The following is a 26,010-nucleotide window of genomic DNA, read 5'->3' as shown; positions in this document are numbered from 1 at the left end:
TTCAGTACACCAAGCATAAAGACATATCATAAAAGTTAACAGAGAGGAAAAACAAGTCAGCTAAAAAGGAACAAAAATCACATCAGCATCAAAATGCTCATTAGCAAAATGCTACAGGACCACGGAGCAATGCCTTCAATGATTTGAGGAAAAATGACTTTCAACCTAAAATTTTAAATTTAACCACTGTATCAATCAAATGTGAGGGCAGAATGGGAACATTTTCAAAATATAAGGATTTGAAATTACCTTCCCAAATGAAGTTTATTAAAGACGGACTCCACTGAAATGAGGGAATAAACCCAAGAAAGAGGAGGGTATCAGATCCAGTAAGAAGTGGCTCCAAACCATTGGTGAAAGAAAGAATATGTTGATCCTTAAATATATTCTCTATAGAGATATGGTGTTTATATGTATCCTTCAGTAACTATGACATTGCTTATGTGACTTAAAAAGAAAACACATGCGGAATTTGAAAATTACTATGTTTTCAGGAAATAATACAGGTCATTTATAGACCAAACTAACCCAGATGAGAACTGAAGTGACATTACAACATTAAAGAAATTCTAAAGAATAAAAGAAAGACTATCTATATGAAAACTAGGCATTTTGCAAACAGCTTGAGACTACATATATATGTCAAAATCACCTAGTAATCTATGAGATATAAAGGTTTATTACATTTCTCTTAGTTTTCATGACTTCTACAAAATAGGAAACTTTTAACTCTGTAAATTCTTCTAAGTCTTTCCTGCTTTTTTTCAGCAATTAGTTAATTAAACACTCCGCAAAAAGGAATATTTCCTACTCAAAAATTAGCTCTAATACTTGGGGACAGGGGAAGAACTACAAAAACAGAAGACTGACTTATGTGTGAAAGTCACAAAACTGCAACATGTTATAAATAAATGTTGAAAATGAAAATGTATCTAAATGCTTTCAATGCTCCATTAATATTCAAAGGATTAAAAAATACAGTTCCATCTTTTTCTTAGAACAAGTAAAGACTAACTTGAAGAATGATAGGTCTTCCAGATTCGTCTTTTTCCACAATTACTCAATTATTCATTAGAATATGTAGGACCTCTATCAGAATCTTTATACCAGTGTTTCATAAGTGGATTTAACTATAAAAGCCTGGTTATACAATCTCTTCCATAAAAGCAATACATTTCCGATATTTATGTCCTTAAAATATCCTATAGTAAAATTAATATTTCTCCACAGGAAAAGAAGGAACTATTTAGCCCCAGACAACTTGATAACATCTCTTTCAACTATAGTTATAATTATCATGTACGAACTTCCAAAGCAGAAGTTGTCAAGATTTAACATTAGCATTAATTTATGTCATAACTGACGGTTACTATAAAGATAATGGCAAAGCATCCATTTCTCCACAGACAGCATGGATCGAAAGGGAAATTTCTTCTTAATTACTACTAATCTGCCCATTTTTAATTAAATCGATTAGTAATTTATTATCTTTCCCTTTCTTGGAAGGCTGTTATTATCACATATTCTCCCAAGTTATCAGTTATCAGTGATTTTTAAGCAATCCAATTACTTCTAGTGTGAGTCCCACCATTTTGTCATATTGGTTTATGCTAAAAACTTAATACCCAGTTTCTCTGCATCCAGAAAAATAAATTTTGAACATGCAGAATTTTCATTCAGTATTTCACACCTCAAAGTGAACACGATCAAGATCTCAGCTGCGTTAGTTGTACGGAAAGATGACCATTAAAAATGGAACTCTTTTATGCCTTCTCCCTTGTTTGATAATCAAAATAGTTGTTATTAGTATGTGTCTTCCCAGAGGGAAGAAACCAGGTCCTTGTGATTTCCTTTGAAAAGTATCTACTTCTTATGCTATCCAAACCAAACAGTAAATTATGCAACTATTTTAAGTGCTTCCCCATCAGCTTCCTTTTAAAGGGTAAACAAAAATGAAAATGTTCTGACATACAAAATAATAAATATTTTAATGAAGCAAACTTTAAAAGGATCTAAGTGCTTCATATATTTGTTAAGCAAAATTCTTAACTGATATTAAGCTTTGATCAGCATCAAATTTAAAGTATAGCAATTAAGTATAGCTATTTGGGACTAGCAAATTTTCATGAAACGCGTTCATGACATAACTCCTGAAAAGCTGAACTTCTCTGAAGAACAAGAAAATGAAATGTAATTTCCCTTGGTAAAAGAACGGCCAGAAATCTTCCTTCCTTTCCTTGGTGAAAAAATGTTAAGACATCCAAGAAATACTGGCTTAAATTCTCTATTTCATTAGATATGCCTTATATGAACTGACTGTAACTGACTGGATAAAATTCATACTTAAGGAGAATACTGAATTCTCTTCAAATAGTTGGCTATCAATGAGAAAGAAAAGATAATTGCTTACTATAAAATAATCTCCATTAATTAACATTTATTGAGTATAGTACCTACTAGATATATGAGACCCACACTTTCTCTCCTAAATTTTCTGTCTAGAGAAATTAACAATGAGAGCACATGGCTGCCAAACTCTTATATGCAGAGACTTAAGTATTTAATTCATACCTCTTCTACTAAATTTAAGCAAGGCTCAGTTTCTCACTTTCTTTAGGTCTATTTAAATTTCACCGTATCAGAAAGGTCTTCCTTGACCACCCCCTGTCATCACTCATTATCAGCCTAACTCTGCTTCATTCTTCTTCATAGCATTCTTCACCACCAAGCATATTATTTATTTGTTTGTTTATTGTCTGCTTCCTTCACCTGGAAAGTAAGTTCCAACAGAATAAGACTAATTTGTTCATTGTCCTATCCCCAGAGCCTAGAACTGTATACCAAGCACATAGTAGGCATTCAAAAAGTATTTGCTAAAAAAAATGATAGAAAAGCTCATCAGCTCCAAAATCCTAAGGAAAAGAAAACAATTAAATATTATTTCACAATCCAGGGTGCCAAATTATACCAAAAGTTATACTCTTAAATACCATTTAATACAAAGGTATAGTAAGAGTTTTCTTTCCTATCCAAAAGGACAAAATATCCTTTCAAAGACTAGTTGGGCAGTTGTAAATTATTTATTACTAAAAAATTCAGTAAATGTAATTTACTAAATTACACACTAAATTTAGTAAATGTAATTGGTCACTGAGTACCTTAACAAGTTTCAAAAGCTCATAGAGATCTTCAACCTCGTCACCTTCACATTTGGTATATACTTGACTTGTATCCACGCTCCTTCCTCTTATGGTGCGGCGATAGAGGGGAAGAGCCATCGCTTCTGCATACAAATCAATGGCATGATGACCCACTGTCTGATACATGTAGCTATCCAGTTCATCTGACCCCACTGCAAGAATTAAAGTGGAAATAATAGGTAAAACAGAATGAAGAAAAAAGTGAAATTGAAAGTACATCTAGATTATACTGCTTGGAGAATAGTCAACACATAACTTAAAAGCTTACTACACTATAACTTTCTGCATTAATGAAGTGAAATGAAACATGAGTTGCATATTTCTCCATAGTTACATGCAGTTCACATCAGCTCTAGTCACCTCTACGCTAATTACAAATAAAATTATATATAAACTTTTAAAACTATATACAATGAACATTTAAAGAGAAGAGTAATGTATCCAATAAATTTTGATTAGTTTATTCAATTAAAGATTTTATTACATAAATGTTTTTTCAAATCATTCAAGGTTATTCATGAAGCCATCTAGAGTTGAAGAAAATCTTTCCTAATTAAATATCTGCTTAGCAATAAGTGACAAATAGTTGTAAGAAAAATATTTAGATGTTCTTGATATATTTTATATTCAGTACTTGAACAAAACACACAAAGATATATAAATTTAATATTGTTAGGTCAGTTACAGATGTGTACAGAAACATAACTTCAGCTAATCAGAAACACAGTCACCGGTTGTCACAAGATTCCACAAATATCAAAAAAAAATGAGTAAGATATCAAAACAGATGAATCACATCAGACTTTTTGGTGATACAAATGAACTTACAAATATATTGGAATAGACTTTTTGATCTCATAATTTTACTTTTTAGAAAAAAGAATCATGAATATATATAAAACTATTTGCAAAGATATTCATCACAGCACTATTTAGAATAGATTTAAAATTATAGTATATTCATATAATGAAATATTATGCAGCCATTAACATAATTTTGAAGAGCATTTTCTAAAGTATGTTCTGCAGAATAGAAATCCCATGAGATATTAATAGGCATTGGGTGAAAAAAGGATTTCATGGTCAAATAAGTCTATAAAAAGTGAGTATAAACTATGTTAAATAGGTGTCTTTGCTGCAATTCTTCCTAGGCTGATGTGCTTTAAGGTGCTCTAATAAGGAGAGAGAGTTAAACTCTCTCAAATTTATCTATCCACAGAACACCTACATTTCATGGGGTATTTGTATTCCAAAGAAGATATCTAGGAAATGCTATGGTAGAATAATGCTTAATGACATGGAAGATGTTCACAATATGTTATTAAGTTAAAAAAACAAAGGTTACAAGACAATTTAACATATATGTATGTATGCATGCATATATGTCAAGCAGGTCCAGGCTTTCCAATGAATGTGGAAGTTTCCTATCAAAAGACATGAAAAATGATATCGTAAGGGCCCCTTCAATAATCAAAGCCATCACCATATGCCATTACCTTTTGGCTCATCAGGTTTCTGAACCCACAGATCAGATTGGCTTCCAGGAACTCACATTATTATTATAAATCTACTCCTGGTTCCAGCAGGAAGCACAGATATAGCCAAAGTTAACAAAAAACCTTTCAGATTACCCTCATCTCAAACTTCGACTGAATCTTTAAATGTATTAGTTTTAACAGATATTGATACAATCAAATTAATGTATTTAAAAGAACTTTGAGCTTCTTAGCAAGAAACTTCCTGATGTTAGTATAATAATTAAAACATTTTACTGACTTCAAAAACCTAGAAGACAATTTTCCTTTAAGGCTCCATTTAGTCCTAACCACAATGCAACTTTTATTAATGGAAGCTACACAGCTGCAATAGTATGAGATCAAATAAAACCAAAAGACTCCACTGTTGCCTGAAGCACCTCAATTAACATGCCACAAAAGTTCCTACTACAAATTTAAAGAGACGGTTTTGTGAATTTTATGACAAGTTCACATTATCCCCATTGATGAGGATAAATCCCTTTCCAGACTACCCACTGAAAACCCCATGCCCTGAACTCACTCTAACCAACTTCACTCTGTACTGGAGTCATCTCTACCGGTCATTCCTCTTTCAGGTTCCTTTTACAATATGTTTAGGGGGAAAAAAGTCAATCAGTGAATCATTCAATAATCACCAACTTCCTGCTGACTTTAAATCAAGATTAGCTAAACCCTCTCCATCTATCAACCCACAGCCATCTATTTTCTTTCGCTACAAATACTATAGTTTCAGCTCACTTTTTTCCAGCTTTTACTACATAATATTCCAATTCCATTTACTACTGAATTTTTTCTAACTAACAATGTTCTAAATAAATGTCTCCATTCCACAATGAGGTATAATTTAAAGATATACTTTGCTTGTCATCTTACTACCCTGCCAGTGAACCATGAGCACATAGAAGATTACACATTAATGACTCAGTACAAAGTAACTGTAAACAAGTCACAGAGAAACACTGAAGACAAGACAGAAACTCTAGGGAGGAAAATTACAATTATATTATATCAGGTATGTATTATATATTATATAAACACCTGCTTTTTAACTACCAAGACCTCTCATGATAGAAAGCTTAAAAAACCCACTTGCCTGACTGCCCACAAGGGAAAAAGGAATTTCTTTCTTTTGGTAACAAAATATAACCCTGCAGGTAAATTCTGCTTCTTCTATTATAATATAAAAATTACAGCATAGTTCCAACTCACCCTTAGTCAAACTGTCAGATAATAAAGTCTCTTCATTATTTAAAGTCAGAAACAGAAGGTCATTTTCAAAAAACTTTCCTTCTAAAAAGCTATTATTCATTATCGGAATCCCAGTGCAAAATCCTAGAGTGTGTGTTTACCTGTGACCCTCTACTGGACCTGTTCTATTTCTTCCTATAAAATATTTCTAATCTATGTCTTCCTGCTTCATTTCCAGCATTACTTCGGTCTTAATCACAGAAGGAAATAAAATCCAAATATCTGACTAGAAGAACTGCTGGCTCTTCCAGGGCTAATTCTAGTTAGTTCATTATTCATCAGTCCACCTGTAAACTCTGAGTGAACGCCTACCAGAGGCCGAGAGTTGTCCCAAGTGCTGAGGAGCAATTAAAGGAACCTAGAAGGTAGGACCTCTCCTCTCAAGCTTACAAGCAATCTATTTGGGGATAAAAATCAAAGATAAAATAAATAGGAAACAACTGTAAAATGATATAAAAACAAAAATTCAATAGACTGGCAGCCTTGAAGAAGGAAGGAAGGAAAAAAGGAAGGAAGAAAAAAAAGAAAATATTTAGTGCTAGATTCAGATTCAACTAAATTTATGGATGCCTACTTCATGCCAGGAACTATGTAGTGTTTTCACATATCCTACTCGTTTAATTCATCCCAAAATAACAGTAGAGCAAAGCATGGAGTCTTGAAAGAAACTGAGTGAAGGGGATGATAAAAAGATCTTCCTAAAAGAGCCTGTGGAGATCTGGTCAAGATGGCAGTGTAGGCGGACTCTGAATTCACCCCCTCCCACAAACATAACCAGGTTACAACTATTCTTGGAAACAGTACTCTGGAGAGAAAACTGAAAACTTGATAAAAAGAACCCCCACAACAAGGGACAGTCCTGAGGCAGAAGAGGCAGAAATTTCTTCTGGAGTGAAAAAAGCCACCTTCACGAGCCGTGGACCTTCACAGCCAGCTGGGTGGGAGCCACCCTAAGGTACGCAGCCCGCCCTGGAGAAGTGGGGATTTTAGCAGAGGCCCATTACTGCTGTAAGCATCCTTCAGACTCAGCACAACTGAGACAAGGTGCCCTGCTATTTGGCTTCACTGGCTATTAACTGCCACATGGGAAGTCCCCCACAAAAGCTATCTGATGAAAGCTGAAAAAACTCAGTTCTTAAAGGGCCAACCCACAAATTGACCTCTGTCAAAGAGTAACCTAAAATTTCCAAAAAGAAAGCTGCACAGTCCTTTGGTGAAAAGAGACTCACCTCGTAGGCTCTGGGTTCATCTCGGTGCAGGGTGAGACTTTTCCAGAGATTGAGACATTGGTGGCGGCCATTATTGTGACCTAGTACAGGCATGCTGACACCAATGCTGGCAGACGCCACTGAAGTTCTTCCCCTGGCCTGAGAGCCCAGGGATCTGCCACACCCACTAGAGCACAGATTTAATCCAGTTCAGCCAGGGCAGGCAGCTCACCCTAGGGACAGACCCCACACAACAGCAAGCCCTCAGGCCACTCGTCAGCCTGCCTAGAGTGGGCGCCTTGATCCTCTACAGGCAGGCGAGTGTGTCTGCCTCTGTGGGGCAGGGCCTGTGTGAAGACCAGGTGAACTGTGAGGGGTGTTGGTGGAGAGGTGGGAGCTCTGCAGTGGGGCAACTGGGCACACTCCAGGGGGTCAGGAATATGCATAGACCACGGCTATGTTGACAGTATATGTGGACCTGTGGGGGGTGAGGCTTATCAGTGGCAGAAGACCTGTGCTTCACAAACAGCCACAAAGAGGATTAGCCCCACCTTCCAAAGTCTGAAACAACTGGGTGTTCCCATGCTTAGGGCCAGCCCCACTCAGCTGCAATCCTAAGAGAGCTGACAACAGTACTGCAGGCCTGAGGCCTATAGCAACTGTAAGCTCCTGAGCCTAACAACCAGTTACACTGGATATCTACCCAATTATCAGGAAAACTGCAACAGAAGCGTGCTGTTAGACCTTGTAGCCAATGGTGCCGGGGCTCCCTGAACCCAATTTACAAAGAGCCTGCCAGGGAAGGAAATACTAGACTCCCTGGATACCTGCAGTAAGACAAACCCCGCCACAACAGAAGGACACAAGTAGCCCACAAAGGGGTCACTTTTGGATCATCTGGACTGGTGACGAGAGGGAAGCACACTGCTGGGACTCAAAAAGCATCTCTTACATAAGACCACTTTTCCAAGATCAGGAGACATAGCTGACTCACATAATATGTAGATATAAGCACAGAGAAAGAGGCATAATGAGGAGGCAAAGGAATATATTCCAAGCAAGGGAATAGGACAAAAACCCAGAAAAAGAACTAAATGAAACAGAAATAAGCAATCTACCTCACAAAGAGTTCAAACAAAAACTCATAAGGATGCTCACTGATGTTGGGAGAAGACTGGATGAACACAGTGAGAATGTCAACAAAGAATTGGAAAATATGAAAAAGAATCAATCAGAAATGAAGAACATAACACTGGACATAAAAAATTCACTAGAGGGACTCAATAGCAGAGTAGATGATACAGAAGAATGGATCAGTGAGCAGGAATAAAGACTAGAGGAAATCACCCAAGCTGAAAAGATAAAAGAAAAAGAATTACACAGAATGAGAACAGTTTAAGGGAATTCTGGGACAATATCAAGTGCACTAACATTCGTTTTGTAGGTGTTCCAGAAGGAGAAGAGACAGACAAAGGGCAGAGAATTTATTTGAAAAAATAATAGCTGAAAACTTTCCTCACCTAAGGAAGGAGACAGACATCCAAGTACAAGGAGCACAGAGAGCACTAAACAAGATGAACACCAACAGGCCCACACCAAGACACATTATAATTAAAATGTCCAAAATTAAAGATAAAAAGAGAATCCTAAAAGTGGCAAGAGAAAGGCAATAGGTGACATACAAAGGAAAGCCTGTAAGTCTATCAGCGGACTTCTCAGCTGAAACCCTACAGGCTAGAAGAGAGTGGCATGAGATATTTAAGGTACTCAGGGGTAAAAACCTACAGCCAAGAATACTCTATCCATCAAGGTTATCATTCAAAATTGAAGGAGAGATAAAGAGCTTCCCAGACAAGCAAACATTAAAGGAGTTTATCACCAAGAAACCAGTTCTAAAAGAAATGCCGAAGGGACTTATTTAAGTGGGAAAGAACACAAATAAGGATAAGAAAATTATCAAAAAACAAAACCATACAAGCAATAAAATCACTGGCAAAGGCAAAATACAGTAAAGGTAGCAGATTAACCACCTATGAAGATAGTATGTAGGGTAAAAGACAAAAGTAATAAAATTACCTATTTCAATGATAAGAGGGTAATGGATAGACACACACAAAACAAGAGAATAGATATGATTTCAAAAACATAAAATGGGGAGAAGGGGAGTAAAAGAGTAGAGCTTTTAGAAAGAGGTCAAGCTAAAGAGACTATCAACTCAATATACATTGCTATATATAGAATACTACATAGGAACCTCATGGTAATCACAAACCAGAAACCTATAATAAGTAAACAAATAAGTAAGAGGAAAGAAATCAAACATATTACTAAAGAAAACCATCAAATCACAAGGGAAGAAAGCAAGAGAAGGAGAAAGGTAGAGATAAGAACTACTAAAACACCCAGAAAAAAAAAGTAACAAAAACAAAATGGCAATAAATACATTTTTATCAATAGCTACTTGAAATGTCAATGGACTAAATGCTCCAATAAAAAGACAGGGTGGCTGACTGGATAAAAAAAACAAGACCCATATATATGCTGCAGACAAGAAAAACACATCAGACCTAAAGACACTCACAAACTGAAAGTCAAAGGATAGAAAAAGATAGTCCAAGCAAATGGCAAAGAAAAGAAAGTGGGGGTAACAATACTTATATCACACAAAATAGATTTTAAAACAAAAACTGTACAAGAGACAAAGAAGGACACTACATAATGATAAAGGGAACAAGTCAACAAGAGCATGTAACACTTGTAAATATCTATGCACTCACCAAAGGAGCACCTAAATATACATAGCAATTATTAACAGACATAAAAGGAGAAATAGACAGTAACACAATAATAGTAGGGGACTTTAATGCTCTGCTTACACCAATGGAGAGACCATCCAAACAGAAGATCAATAAGGAAACACTGGCCTTAAACGACACATTACATCAGATGGACTTAGTAGATATATATAAAACATTCCATCCAAAAACCAAAGAATATACATTCTTTTCAAACACACATGGAACATTCTCCAGGATTGATCATATATTAGGCCACAAAACAAGTCTCAATAAACTTAAGAAGATCGAAATAATACCAAGCATCTTTTCTGACCACATAGGTATGAAACTAGAAGTCAACTACAGGAAGAAGATCAGAAAACGCACAAAAATGTGGAGATTAAACAAAATGCTACTGCATAACGATTGGGTCAATGAAGAAATCAAAGGAGAAATCAAAAAATTCCTGGAGACAAATGAAAATGAAAATACAACATGCCAAAATCTGTGGGGTACAGCGAAAGCAGTGCTAAGAGGGAAGTTTATAGCAATTCAGGCCTACCTCAACAAACAAGAAAAATCTCAAATAAACAACCTGACAGTGCACCTAAAGGAACTGGAAAAAGAAGAAAAAAACAAACCCAAAAGCAGCAGAAGGAAGGAAATAATAAAAATCAGAGCAGAAATAAATGAAATAGAGACTAAAAAACAATAGAAAAAAATCAATGAAACCAAAAGCTGTTTCTTTGAAAAGATAAACAAAATTGACAAACCTTTAACTAGACTAACCAGGAAAAAAAGAGAGAAGGCTCAAATAAATAAAATCAGAAGTGAAAGAGGAGAAATTACAATGGACTCCTCAGAAATACAGAAGATAATAAGAGAATACTATGAAAAACTGTACGCCAACAAATTGGACAATCTAGAAGAAATGGATACTTTTTAGAATCATACAATCTTCCAAAACCAGATTAAGAAGAAATAGAGAATTTGAATAGACCATTCACCAGTAAGTTGATCGAAATAGTAATCAAAAACACCCCAAAAAATAAAAGTCCAGGACCAGATGGCTTCCCTGGTGAATTCTAACAAACATTCAATGAAGACTTAATACCTATCCTTCTCAAAATGTTCCAAAAAACTGAAGAGGAGGGGAGCCATCTTAACGCATTCTATGAAGCCAACATTATTCTGATACCAAAACCAGACAAGGACAACATAAAAAAAAGAAAATTACAGGCCACTATTACTGACGAACATCGATGCAAAAATCCTCAACAAAATACTAGCAATCGAATACAACAATACATTAAAAAGATCATACATCATGATCAAGTGGGTTTTATTCTAGGGATGCAGAGAGGGTTCAACATCTGCAAATCAATCAACGTGATACACCACATTTAACAAAATGAAGAATAAAAATCACATGATCATCTCGATAGAAGCAGAGAAAGCATTTGACAAGATACAGCATCCATTTATGATAAAAATTCTAAATAAAATGGGTATAGAAGGAAAACACCCAATGTAATAAAGGCCATATATGACAAACCCACAGCAAATATTATTCTCAATGGAGAAAAACGGAAAGCTATCCCTCTTACAACAGGAACCAGACAAGGATGCCACTGTCACCACTCCTATTTAACATAGTATTGGAAGTCCTAGCCAGAGCAATCAGGCAAGAAAAAGAAATAAAAGGGATCCAAATTGGAAAAAAAGAAGTGAAACTGTCACTATTTGCAGACGACTTGATTTTATACACAGAAAACCCTAAAGAATCCACTAAAAAACTTTTAGAAATAATAAATAAATACAGTCATGTTGCAGGATACAAAATTAACATACAAAAATCAGTTGTGTTTCTATAAACTAACAATGAAATAGAGGAGAGAAAAATTAAGAAAACAATCTCATTTACAACTGCAACCAAAAGAATAAAATACCTAGGAATAAACTTAACCAAAGAGGTGAAAGATCTGTACACCAAAAACTATAAAACACTGTTGAAAGAAATTGAAGAAGACACAAAGAAATGGAAAGATATTCAATGTTCTTGGATTGGAAGAATTAACATAGTTAAAATGCCCATACTTCCTAAAGCAATCTATAGATTCAATGCAATCCCAATCAAATCTTCAACAACATTTTTCACAGAAATAGAACAAAGAATCCTAAAATTCACGTGGAACAACAAAAACCCCAAATAGCCAAAGGAATCCTGGGGGAAAAAACAAAGCTGGAGGTATCACACTCCCTAATTTCAAAATATACTACAAAACTATAGTAACCAAGACAGCATGGTACTGGATCAAAAACAGACACACAGATCAATGCAACAGAATTGAGAGCCCAGAAATAAACCCATACGTATATGGACAGTTAATTTTTGACAAGAGAATCAAGAGCTTACAATGGAGAAGGGAGAGTCTCTTCAATAAATGGTATTGCGAAACCAGGACAGCCACATGTAAAAGAATGAAACTAGACCATTATCTTACACCATGCACAAAAATCAACTCAAAATGGATTAAAGACTTGAATGTAAGACCCAAAACCATGAAACTTCTAGAAGAAAACATAGGCAGCACACTCTTTGACATCAGTCTTAGCAGTATATCTTCAAGTACCATATCAGACCAGGCAAGGGAAACAAAAGAAAAAATAAACAAATGGGACTATATCAAACTAAAAAGCTTCTGCACAGCAAAGGAAATCAACAACAACAAAAAGACAACCTACCAATTGGGAGAAGATATTTGCAAACCACATATCGGATAAGGGGTTAATATCCAAAATATACAAAGAATTCATGCGTCTCAACAACAGAAAAACCAACCACCCAATTAGAAAATGGGCAAAAGATCTGAACAGAGATTTCTCCAAAGAAGATATACAGATGGCCAACAGGCATATGAAAACATGTTCAACATCATTAACTATTAGGGAAATGCAAATCAAAACTACATGAGATATCATCTCACTCAGGTCAGAATAGCTATAATTAACAAGACAGGAAACAACAAGTGTTGGAGAGGATGTGGAGAGAAGGGAACCCTCGTACACTGCTGGTGAGAGTGTAAACTGGTGCAGCCACTATGGAAAACAATATGGAGTTTCCTCAGAAAATTAAGAATAGATCTACAATATGATCCAGCTATTCCACTGCTGGGTATTTATCCAAAGAATAAGAAAACACAAAGGCATAAAGATACACGTACCCCTATGTTCATTGCAGCATTATACACAATAGCCAAGATTTGGAAGCAACCTAGGTGCCCATCAAGGGACTAATGGATAAAGAAGATGTAGTATATATACACAATAGAATACTACTCAGCCATAAGAAATGATGAAATCTGGCTATTTGTGACAACATGGGTGCACCCTGAGGGTATTATGCTAAGTGAAATGAGTCAGGGAGAAAGTCAAATACCATATGATCTCACTCATAAGTAAAAGATAAAAACTACAACAAACAAACACAGAGACAGAGATTGGATTGGTTGTTATCAGAGGGTAAGGGGGGAGGAGGGAGGGTCAAAGGGGTGATTAGGCACATGTGTGTGGTGATGGCTTGTAATTAGTGTTTGGGTGGTGAACATGACGTAATCTACATAGAATTCGAAATACACTACGATGTACATCTGAAAGTTATATAATGTTATAATCCAATGTTACTTCAATAACAAAACTAAAATTAAAAAAAAGGAAAAAAAAAAAGAAAAGAGCCGTGTGGAGAAGTAGTAATAAATGAAGTTAGACAAGTGTTAATGTCTCCCTATTACAATTTAGCGATTAATATCTATAGTTATCTGGGTATAATAAGAGTATAAAAAGCTAATCAGTGACTATTTTTCTTTTTTTAAGTTCTAATCGGGAAAAAAATTGTAATTATGTGTGGTGATAGATGTTAACTAAACTTATTGTGGTAATCATTTTGCAATATATACATACACCAAATCATTATGTTGTACACCTATAACTAATACAATGTTATATTTCAATTATATCCCAATAAAAAAAAGATATTGTTCAGGTTGAATTGTGTCCCTCCCAAATCTTGTTGAAGTCCTAACATCCAGTACCTTAAAATGTGACCTTATTTGGAAATAGGGTCACTGCAGTTGTAATTAGTTAAGATGAGATCATTAGGGTGGCCCCTTAATCCAATATGACTGGTGTCTTTATCAGAAGGGGAAGTTTGGACATAGACATGGACAGAGGAAATACGTAAGTTCTAATTGGGGACGTTTCAGTGGGGAGAAAAGTGAGAAAGTAGCTAAAATGAGGTCTGTGGATTATTTGTGGCTGTCCTTGTTACCACAGGCAAATAGAAAGTGGAAATGTACCTCTTTATGCCTCTCAAGTCTGACACATTCAGTTTACATCTAAGATGGCTAAAATGGATTCTTTTAATAATAAAATTCGTATATTATCATTTATCAATATATGTCTTACTTGGCAAGCTCCTAGAGGTTGTATCTTACTTACCTGGGAATTGCCTACAATACTTGGAAACGTGCTGTGGTACAACAGCAGTGCACTCTCAAGTAAGAGGTTTCAAGTCTCAGCTCTGCTAGTTTGTTCCAGCTATTTCACCTTGGACAAATTTATAAAACTCTGAGCCTCAGTATCCCTGTCTAATAAAACTCTCTAGGAGTTCTTATCAGGATTAAAGGATATATAATCAAAAACACGTATCATAGAAGTTAGCATGTAACAGATGATAAAGATGTATTAGTTCTTTTTTGTCTTTGCATATTGCATACAATAGAAAGCAATTATGAAGTTGGAATTTTAGTCATTTAGAGAACTTCCCAAAAAGGTATACACTTACCTTGGTTTTCAGCTGGTCTTAGATTTGCTAAAGCGACAATCTGATGCCCAGCAGCAATGCACTGCATCATATTATAACAGCTGTCCTTCCCACCACTAAAAAATAAAAAGATAAATAAATATCAGGCTACTGACCATTACTGAACATAGAATCATTAGATAGCAAAATAGAACACATTATTTCTTCAGCTTTTCAGAATATTTGCGGTACTACTTTATAATTAGAATGCAAAACACCACATGTAATTTCCAGAGCACAAGCAATGGAGCAAATGGATCTGAAGGTCTAAGCTTGCTGCTCACAAGAGCTTCTGAAATTATATGCATCATAACAAAGATCATTCTAAACAAAAAATAATAACTCTTTGGTTTGTGATAGTGACTTTACTTAATATATAAAGTGCTTTGCAAATAAAAAATGATTTAATTTTACATTCCAGTTAAACATTTATTACATATACTCCTTAGGTGAAATTCTCTATGAAGAAGTAGGAAAACGTCTATTCTGTTCCACTTTAAGAAATCTAACAACTGGCCACCATCACTAATTAAAGGATCAAACTTAAGATTTGCGATCCAATCAAATAATACAGTTTGACATACTTGGGGGGAGAAATTCTACAGAGATAGAAAGCAAAATGCTGAAATACACTGATACAGTTAAACATCAGTACTATCAGTACTAAGTTTTCAGCCCTCACTAGGATAAGGCTTGAGCCATAAAACTAATAAACAGATTGAAAGGAACTTCTAAATGCTGTCACCAAATCCACCTAAAGTAGAGGCAAATCACTTAGTCAAGACAAGCAGTAGTTCATCATAACAAGGTTAAACAGCAACCTCTATGCTCTTTTAGTTTAATACGCTAGTGCTTCTCACTATACATGTTTCTTCCTTTCTTTTATCACTGTCTCTCTTCCTTTTTTCCCTCCTGTTTAACCGTCTTTCCAATCCTTGCTTAAAACCTGCAAATGTACCCACAGGCAATGTTTAGACCTATTCAGAGACAAAGAAACTAAGAGGCTGATTATCCTGGGAGCTGGCTCTTTTGCCCTCTGAGCTCCCAACATTTGTCTGCCGCTACCATAGTCCCATCAGTAACAACTGTCATTCCAGAACTTCTCAAGGGGAGGAAAGCTGCAAGAGGAAAAGTAAAGGTATACATCATGCTTTCTTTCCTCAGATTCTGATATTCCCCTAAGTACATCTTCCACAGCTTCCCCTAGTGAACCTCACTGCTCTGTTTCTGCAGGACAAAAAGATCTCCCTAATTGTGGAATATCAAAAATATTAAAGATTAACAGGTATACATACACAATCAGGACTTTGCCTTATATTTTATTTTAAAATATGCTAAGGTTTCAAATATGGTTTTAAAATGGTATTTCCCAAATTGTGTTCTGTAGAACACTAGTGTCCAACAAATACTCTTAAGCACAAAAGGTTTTCAAGGTCAAGTAACTTTGGGTAATGCTGAGTACCTTACTCACCTCTTAGAACATCACAAAGTACATAAGCATGTTAGGTGAGACGTCTCACATAAGATCAGAATTTTAGTTCCCAACTCTGGGATACTAAGCTAAGTTACTCAATGTGCTTGGGTTTACACGCTTCATTATAAAATTAGAGAATGGCCTAGCTAACCCTCAAGGTGTCATTCAACTGTAAAATTCAATGATTCAATCTTTTGTGTATTAGGAAAATAATGTTCTTTATGGTCTAAAGATATGTGAAATCTTGATTTCACTTATTTCCTAAAGCATACACACATATCCCCTCTCTCATTTTAGTACACATACACACACACACTGCCAATAGATTTACTGTTTTAAGTTTAAATTCATATATATTCAAGTGTATATGCATATAAATGTATATATATGTATTATGTACGCATTCATATTCATATATATGTTTTGTATTCATACTTAACAGCATGTCTCCCAACACTTAGACATATCTCACAATTTTTCAAGAATTTTCCAACATTAGTGATTTGCTTTTTCATTATGAAAGTAATATATGTACATTACAGAATATTTAGTGTAATGGACTACATCAATCTTCTTCTCTCCTTCCAAGATTCTTTTTTTTTTGAAGACTGGCACCTGAGCTAACATCTGTTGCCAATCTTTTCTTTTCTTCTTGTTTTCCACAAAGCCCCTCAGAACATAGTTGTATATTCTAGTTGTAGGTCCTTCTAGTTGTGCTACGTGGGACACAGCCTCAGCATGGCTTGATGAGCAGTGCCCTGACCACGCCCAAGATCCCACCCAGCCAAACCTCAGGCCCCCAAAGCTGAGCACGCAACCGTAACAACTGGGCCACCAGCAGGTTTTCTGAGTCTTCAGTTCAAGCGCTAAATTTTTGGCAAACTGCATGTGGATGTGAATTACTCATTTCCTAGACTACGTTTTTTACTCTTATCTGTCTAGATCAAATGAAGACCACAATGGTCTAAGCTTAGTCATTCACTTTAGAGAAGAAATTCACTGAAAACAATAATGACTTTGATATTATAGTCTAGTCTCCTAAAACTGGCATTGAAGTAAAAGAAATTGGATTATTCCAGCAACTACAGAAGGGACTAGAATGTTATATCGAGTCCTCAAAAGGACTCAAAAGGAGACTATTGTCAGCCAGCATCAACTACCTACGGAAGTGAACAAAAATGTTTATGAAATCTTCAATGGGCTTAGAAAAGAAAATGCATGGTTGTGATGTATCTCAGACACTATACAGATCCAAATCTCATCCAACAAATATTCAAGTAGTCTAAATTTATTTTTTAATGTTGTCATTGTGTTCCCTTTTGCTTCAGTTTACAGATTGAGTATGGAAGCATTTCAATTGGCCTGTCTTTGGTTGTCACAGGACTTACTTTAGACAACTAAATATGATGGGTTACTGTAGATTTCAAACTTCTCTTGGAATATGGAGTATGTTACCATAAGATCACTCTAAAAGCCATAACTGCTCGAAGCAACAGCAGCCGGATCTAGAACAAAGTGGTATATTTCCATCTCCGTCCTTGAGCACAAAGGTAAACCCCATCCATGTCTTAACCAATCCGGACACTCCTGGGACGGCAGGTGAGGGAGAGATGGTCCTTCGCGGGAGGGGGCGGGGCTAGTATCAGCCTAGGGAGGAAGACAGGACCCAGACGACCGAGCAGAAAGACTGAAGGGAACAAACTACAGAAGAGGACGGAGAAAGCGAGGAGGAAAAGGGGAGGGCTGACTTGGCCCTGAGTAAGGAGAGTCAAGCTGTGGCTCTCAAACGTCACTGCCCACTACAACTTTTAAGAATCCGACCCCGGGCCGCGTCCGAGGAATTACACCAGCGCTCTGGCGTGAGGCCCAGGCATCAGCAGTTTTTAAAGTTCCCCAGGTGAATCCAATGTGACCCCAAATCTGAGGGCCAGAAGACCAGAGTGGCGGCGACAGGCAGAGAGGAGGAGCGCGAGCCCAGGACCGCGGACGAGTCGGGCCAAGCCCGAAAGCTCCGCCTCTTCCTGTGGCCGCGAGGAGCCGACGACCCCCGACACGCGGCTGCACACACCCTCGCTTTGGCGCCGACGCCGGCGGCAGCTCCCGCCCCTCCAAGGAAGGGACAGGAGGCCGACAGGAGAGGAGGAAAGCGGCCCCGGCGCCGCATTACCTGATCAGAGCCGCGACCCTCATTTTGCTGGGCGCAGTGCGCGTGCGTGCGGCCGGCGCGGCGGGAGCCGAGAGGTCGCCGCCGCCACGCCCCCCGCGGCGCGCCGTGGGGCCTCGGCCGGGTGTTCGCTGCGCAGCCTGTCCCCGGCCCAGCGCTGCGGCCTTGCGGCTGCCTGCCGACCGCTGGCTGAGGCGGGTCCGCCCACCCGGCTCCCCGTCACGGTGGCAGGGACATCCCGGGCCCGGAAAGAATGCTGTGTAGGCACGGCCTAACCACCTAAGTGAGGGCACTGAAGCTGCCGGGGGAAGGGCAAGGGCCGCCTTGAAGAGCCCAAGCACCGTGGCACTGGATTCGTTTTGGTAGGAGAATGTTCGAAGTTGCTTATGCTGCGAGTTGAAACACTTGTGGACGTGCAAAGGGAGAGGAAGTGTTCCCTAATTTCCTCATCTCCGCCTCCCCCCCCCCCCCCCCCGAGAAACTAAATGCACCCTTTAGTTTTTTATCTCTTATCTCCTGTGTCCTCCAAACCTATATCTGGAGCTAGCCCCAGGACCTGTAGGTTCCTTGCGATTTTGGCCCTTTGTGTAAAGTAGAAGCTGAGAAGGCTCCTTGCCAAAGCGGTGGCCTGCGGAAGGAAATCGAGCTTCTAAATTGATTCACCAAGTATTTGAGTGCCTTTCACGTACCAGGCACTGTTTTAGATTCTTGGGATACATCCATGAAGACAACAAGGATCACTCCTTTCGTGGAGTTTATATGAGAGTGGGGAGGGCTGACAACATACAGCTAAAAAGTTATATAGGATGTTAGAAAGAGATACCTGCTATGAAAAAAAAATTAGAGACTGAGAGGAATAGAGAAGGAGGTGGAAGAGCAAGTTGCAAAATTAATTAGTGTCAAGGTAGGACTCACCGAGAAGGTGAGAGATGAGCCAACTTAGGAGAGTTAGTTGTGTGTAACTGAGGGTGTGCTCCAGGCAAAAGAAAAAACTAGAGCCAAGGCCCAAGGTGCCTTATGTGTGAAAGAACGAGAATGGCCAGTGGCTGGAGCAGGAAGAGCAAGACTGAGAGTAGTGAGAGATGAGGTTCCAGTGATGGAGGGAGGAAGAAGATCATATAGAGTCTTGTAGGCCATAAAGGACTTTGTCTTTTCCTTTGAGTGAAGTGAATGGCTACTGCAGGGTTTTGAACAGAGGTATGACTTAAAAGTAAAGGGATTGTACTGTGCTTTCTTGAGAATACACCTATTAGGAAGCTATTGCAATAATCCAACACAGAAATGATGTGGCCTAGAACCGAGATGGTACTAGTGAATTTAGTGAGAAGTGGGAGGATTCTAGCTCTATTTTGAAGGCAGAGCCAATAGAATTAGATGGACTAGATATGGGATTTGTGAGGAAGAAAGCCGTGAAGGATGATGCCAATGTCATGAAATAAATAAATTGATGTATGTAAGGAAATTAGAATTGTACCCAGTATATAGGAAGCATTCAATTTTATTATATTGTAATGTTCTCATTAACTCCAGTACTTTTGGTGTGTGTGACTGGAGGAGTGACAGTCTACATATCAGTTTCAGCATCTAAAATGATGCAGTTTTAAAATTCTACGATTGTGGATATTTACCAAATGAGTCACATGTTTAAGGAGTTTGCAGTCTAGTTGGGGAGATAAGATAAATCCGTTAAATATTCACAATACAAGGGAGGGCATATTTTGAAAATAGCAAGTTATGTAATGCATATGGCAAGAGCCCCATGAGTTGAACCCACAGGTAAGTGCTAGAATAAGGACAGGACTTGAAGGATGGACAGAAATGAACAGGAACAACAGGTGGACCTTACAAACAAAGGCAAGACAGGTGAAGGAGTTCAGAGCTTGTCATCTCAAAATATGCACTTTTGCATATTGATTATTTTAAGTTAAAGGCACTCGAGAAACACCAGATGCAAGAAGGGCACTCAGACTCTCCTTTTTATTCCTGAAAGTAGGAGAGAAAACTCCCATCTAAAAGATGCCCTCCCTGTTCTTGGAGGAAAGAAGACATTTTTATCAGGAAGTTGAGGCCAAAAGAAATCTGTGCAAACAGAACTTGTTGGAAGTAATTATTATCTTTCTTTAGCCTCTCCATATAGGTTAGTTGCTTTTCCACAATTGCCTCTCGTTTTTCAATCTACTATAAAAGCATGTAGGTTCTGCCTTTTGGGGCTTCATTCTCTTGTAAAGACTCCCATGTACATGTAAGAGATTTTAATAAAACTTGTGTGCTTTTTCCTGTTAATCTGTTTTATGCCAGTTGAATTTTTAGGCCCAGCCAGAGACCCTAAGAGAGTAGAGGAGAACTTTTCCTCCCCTCCACAGGAATGAGTGTGGTGTGTTCAGCAGCAGTGGGGAGATCAGCCTGATGAATGGTGAGGGTATATTGAAGAGAGTGGAAAATAAATTGGATGGCTGGGATGATGCCAGATTACCTAGGGTCATAAGAAGCCAAAAGGAGAAATTTCAGCACTAGGAAGGTTACCCTGGCTATGTGTGCCATCAACTTTTCAGGAGATTGCATGAATTAGCAATAATTAGCATAGTGAGTGATTTTGATGAAATAGATTTAGAACACCCCGAAAGACTCCTCTATATTTTCCACCAGGGAATATCTTTTCCTTGCCACTTGCAAAGAGGGATGGGGAGAGGAAGTACTAAGATTCTCTTCCCATAACTACATACTTAGGATTATGATGTTTTTGTTTGTTTCTGGTTACTGGGCTCTGTGAGCTTTATTTTAAGACATCCTCAACAAGTAAATATAGTGTGTATATCCTGGAATTAAATTGTGTATTAGGAAATACACTGAGTCCATTCTCCAAGGTCACCCAGTCTTTGGCTTGATGGTGGCGTTCTCCTTCTCTGGATTCATCCTAGTGCCTTTGTATTAAGTATCTCTTATAGAGCCTTTTTATTAAACATCTCTTCTCCAGCTCCTTTTTCCCTCTCCTTAAAAAAAACCCTTTCCCTCACCATCTAGTCCCACCTTTAAAAACTTTCTCCCTGAATTCTGTCAGTTAATGAATTTTTCTGGTTGTCTAATGTAACACTACTACGTGTGTGTGTCTTCCTAGAGCTTTTTGTATTTCCTCACATTATTGCCCTCCTTCCAGAGTTACCATACAAGGCTCTGTGCCTGAATGTTCTATCAGGGCCACAATACAAGTGGTAGATTCAGTCCATTCTAGCTCAATAGACATATTTGCAGTTCTGAAATCAACATATATCAGATTGGTCTTAACCCAGCCATCAGAGTTCTTCTTCGATTCATACATATTTTTGGAGGAGTTTTAAAAATAGCTGACTAAAGAAAATCACAGTGATTTTTGATACCCAAAAGAGTTCTATTAGAAACTAAAGGTTAGGTTCTGGTCTAACTTTTCCCATTGAGAAATTTTCTTAAATCATTCTAATCATCTTATGTAGGTTTCATTTTCTTTTACTGAAATTTGAAAACACTCAGTGTGTCAGTTACAGTTCTCCGAGAAGCAGACACCAAGACAACTTTAAGTGCAAGAGATTGATTGGAGAAAACGCCTGTGAAGGGTAAAGGGAGAGGGAGGAGAAGTCAGGGACACTCAGATCGAAATTCAGACTCGAACCTGGCAAAGCAGACAAGAAAGGAAGAATGAGTAGGAAGATCCCCAGATCGCAATGTAATTCTCAGGGCCTCAGCCAGAGCAGTGGGGAGTCCTGAGCTACAGCTGTCCCTTAGAGGAAGCCAAAATTGGAGAAAGAACAACTGAGTTCTTGTACTTCCACTGTGCTCAGTCACTGAGAGCACTGCAGAAAAAGCTTGGCGTGGTGCAAACTGAGGGGTGCATCTGAAAGTGCTGCAGCTGGAGACTATCAATCAGTTCATAGTAATGCTCCTCCATGATTCCTGTGAACCCCTCTTGCTAAGGGTACACTTAGAAAGGGGAGATTAATGGGACAAACTATAGTCTCTGTCATTGCAGTTGGTCTTGGGCTATTCTAGTACTTATGCCACTATCCACTCCCTTTCCTCTTCATTCTCAGCTATGACCTCCGCAGATCTTGCTGACTTACCTGGTGATATGACCTAAACATTCATTCGTAAGGGGTCATAGACTTTGGTCATCATACCCTTCTTAGTCTGGGGTTGCTGCATGTGTCCATTTGCAGTTACCATTGGGCAGGGGAATACCAAGAGGAACCCAAGTGGATCACCTGGGTTCTAAGTGTATTCCTTCTTGTCTCCACTGTGTAAGAGCAGCCCCATCTCTTCCTGATAATCAGAGTCATTTATCCCTGCTCACTGACTCCTGGGTGCAAAGAGTTAAAAGTGCCCCACTACTACTAGCTTGCAGTTCAACGGATCACTGCTGTAAAAGAGAAAACCTTTGAAGACTAGGATCTCTAACTCTGCTCAGCCCAGAGTTGTGGGAGGTGAAGCACAAAGTGGGGCATTGAGGGTGATTGTAAATGAGGCCATTCTTGCCTTTACCCCTTGATTCCTGGGTTCACGTATCCTTCCTATTGGAGACAGCGCCATGTAGAGATCTCTGATTTAGTACCTATACTATGTCCTGAGAGATGGTGTGCCACCCTTGCAGATTATTTATTGTCTCTGAGCTGCTGATTTAGCTGTGACTTTAGTAAACCTTTCTAATACTGTATGAGGGTGGTTTATGTAAGTAATAGGGTAGATGACATGACAATTAGATCCTATGGTCGTGGGCCCGTTCCCGTACCTCCTTCCTAGTGCAGTGAGTTTTCCTGTGGATGCTCTGCCGGATGGGATTCTGTGCCTGTAGTGGTGCCAGCTGAGGCTGTGAAGACAGGAAAGGACAGGTTAGTTCCCCTACTGTGCTCAACCAAAGACTGGGAGCAGCCCTGGGGGGGTGTGGCCTGCTGTGATCTCCACAGTAGATCTCACAGTGCGGCAATTGAAAGCTGTCAGTCATCTGTGTTCCCCACAGCAGGTGTTTTTGAAAGGAGATCTGAGCAGGTCACCTAGATTGCTGCCACAGTGAGGCAGAATGACTCTCACAAAATCACGTAATGAGGAGCAGGAGCATTTACACTACTAGTTTCGTGTTGTGCCTGATGGAGTAAGAAATGTAGAAGGAAGAGTTAACTCAAACCAAGAATATTATTTGAAGGAGAGTCAATCTGAATTCACAAAAGTCTAAATTATAAACAATGGTATTTTTAAGAAAATGCTTTAATTTACTTTCCAAACAAATATACTAATCCTGAGCATAGTAACATACTAATATTAACTCCTGGCAAAGTATTTTTAAGAGGACTCATAAGTTAATAAGGAAAACATTTTTAGCTAGTAATATCCATTTGCCTATAAATAATTTGCCCAAATTTCAAGGAAAATTGCCTTAACGAGACCCCTATCTGCATAGTGTTCTACATGAAAAGTGTAAAGTTAACTGCAGCTCAGACAATGTCAACAAGTTAATAGATTTTATATCAGTCTAAAGTAATTCCTTTTATAATATATTGAAATGACTTGCCCAAGACTCACCTTTCAAAGGCTTTGTACAGTCACTTCCTACAGCCTCACACTTACATATACGTGACTATGAATCAGTCTGTAGAGCGAACAGAATAGGTGAATAGAAAATCAGCCTCAAAAAATCTCAATCCCTTGCCAGTTTACTTAAGGGAGACTCTCCATAGCCAAACACTGTTGCTGGTAATAAAAAGTTGCAAGCTGTCACTGAATTCTGCTTCCTTGGCAGCTCATCTCAATGATGTACTGATTGATAAAGACTCGGATAATCAAATCAAAAACTCTACAGGTAATTACTCGTCAGAGACCTTGAAAGGATTTACATTTTAAACCAGTGAATATCTCCCTGAAGTCATGCCATACAGGAAGGCATCAGAAGGTTGCCTGGAGAGGATTCACAGAAAAAAAGAATTAAGTAATTGTTTGGAGCATAAATTTAAGGGCATCCTGATATGAGTGTCTGGCGCATCTATATTAATAATAATAGCAGCTTTTATGGGCCAGGCACTCTTGTAAGTGTTTTATGTATAGTGACTCATTTAAATATTGCAGCAAACCTGTGAAGTAAAATACATTGTTTCTCCCATTTGTAGATGAGGAAACAGCACAAAGAACTTAAATAACCTGGCTGTCTTAGTTTAGGCTGCTTTAACAAAATACCATAGTCTGGGTGGCTTAAACAACAGACATTTATTTCTCACAGTTCTGAAGGCTAAGTCCGAGATCACAATGCCAGGTCGGTTGGGTTCTGGTGAGAGCTCTCTTCCTGGTTTGCAGATGGACACCATCTTGCTGTCTCCTCACACGGCAGGGAGAGTCTCTTCTTATAAGAGCACTAATCTCATTCATGAGGGTACAAGCTCATCACCTAATTACCTCCCAAATGCCCCACCTCCAAATACCACCACATTGGGGATTACAGCTTCAACATACGAATTTTGGGGTAACAAATATGCAGTCCAGAGCACTGCCCAAAGTCCTAGAGCTAATCAGTGGCAGAACCAGGATTCAAACCCAGGCAGTCTAGCTCTTAACCACTATACTATGTCTGCCACTGAAATGATCAGATGGTTATTTTGGCTAAAATATCCTACTCCTAAGATGTTTTTGGAAGGACAGTGCCATCATTCACCTCTTGAATCTCCTTTTTATGTTTCTGAGCTGGCCATCCCTTTTTCTGGAAGACACAAATTGTATTATATGAATTAATACATTATATGAAGTTATTTTTAAACACTGTGGGCCTGAGAATCATTCTCTCTCTTTTAGGTATCTTTTTCTTTACCCCATCATGGAGAACAGCAAATTCAAAAGCTCTGCAAGTCAGGCAGGTAACATAAATAAGTTAAGTGGCTTGATATAAGACAATTTAGAATGGCAAACCACTACTCACTCATCATTTGACTCCAGCTGCCCTAAGCAAGTGTGGACCCAGTGTTACAAGATCTTCCGATTTTGCAAGAGATGACAGACATCTTCATTTTAGTTAACTCCCTTTTTTGATATTGGAAACTAATTTTTAGAATTGTAATCACTGTGCACACCAAATAAAACATACCTACTATTAATTCTGTAATTTAATGTTAGACAGCAATCTTATTCTTTTACTCACCTAATATTTATTGATGGCTGCTTTATGTTTATTTATCAAAATTTTAAATGCTTATCCCCTTTCCTACAGAAATGTTTTATACTCATGTATATGCAAAAATATATAAGAATGTCCACTGCAGCATTATTTCAAAATGGATATCTCATCAGGACAGGGACTTTGTGTTATTCATTTCCAGAAAAGTCCTGGCATATAGTAGGTACTTAATATATATTTATTGAAAATATATATATATATATATATAATTAACCTAAATTTCATGAACAGAGCAGGTTAAATAAATTATGGTGCATCAACACAATGAAGTACTGTGTGTGTAACAGTTAAAGAAAGACGAAAAATTCTTTAAGACATATTTTCAAGTGTAAAAAGCAAATTGCAGATGTTTCCATTTAT

The 26,010-nt window shown here is 37.9% G+C and overlaps 1 protein-coding gene and 1 long non-coding RNA gene across 7 annotated transcripts in view; one reads left to right on the top strand and one right to left on the bottom strand.

The window, feature by feature from the left end:
- The window catches only part of DPH6 (diphthamine biosynthesis 6), a 175,856-nt gene extending 157,183 nt beyond the window's left edge, over nucleotides 1-18,673 (bottom strand). For 2 of the 4 annotated variants that reach the window (XR_002800601.2, XM_023620504.2), the window contains exons 1-3: nucleotides 18,474-18,605; nucleotides 14,815-14,909; nucleotides 3,159-3,352 (exon numbers count right to left, since the gene is read on the bottom strand). Coding sequence is in view for 3 of the 4 variants with exons in the window: in XM_023620504.2 (XP_023476272.1) it covers nucleotides 3,159-3,352; nucleotides 14,815-14,909; nucleotides 18,474-18,496 (312 nt within the window). In the remaining variant the exon portion in view is untranslated. Of the gene's footprint in view, nucleotides 1-3,158; nucleotides 3,353-14,814; nucleotides 14,910-17,694; nucleotides 18,300-18,473 lie in introns of those variants that run through there. The other 2 variants (XM_023620489.2, XM_070272389.1) reach the window with 2 other exon arrangements.
- A 21-nt stretch (nucleotides 18,674-18,694) lies between these two features.
- LOC111768340 (uncharacterized) overlaps nucleotides 18,695-26,010 on the top strand; it is a 505,095-nt gene continuing 497,779 nt past the window's right edge. For all 3 annotated transcript variants that reach the window (XR_011440335.1, XR_011440332.1, XR_002800610.2), the window contains exon 1: nucleotides 18,695-18,832. This is a non-coding gene — a long non-coding RNA (uncharacterized lncRNA). The remainder of the gene's footprint in view (nucleotides 18,833-26,010) is intronic.

Source organism: Equus caballus, chromosome 1, assembly GCF_041296265.1.
Source record: "Equus caballus isolate H_3958 breed thoroughbred chromosome 1, TB-T2T, whole genome shotgun sequence".
Lineage (NCBI taxonomy): Eukaryota > Metazoa > Chordata > Mammalia > Perissodactyla > Equidae > Equus > Equus caballus.
The sequence above is the reverse complement of the archived record's forward strand: the minus strand, read 5'-3'. Positions and strand labels throughout refer to the sequence as shown.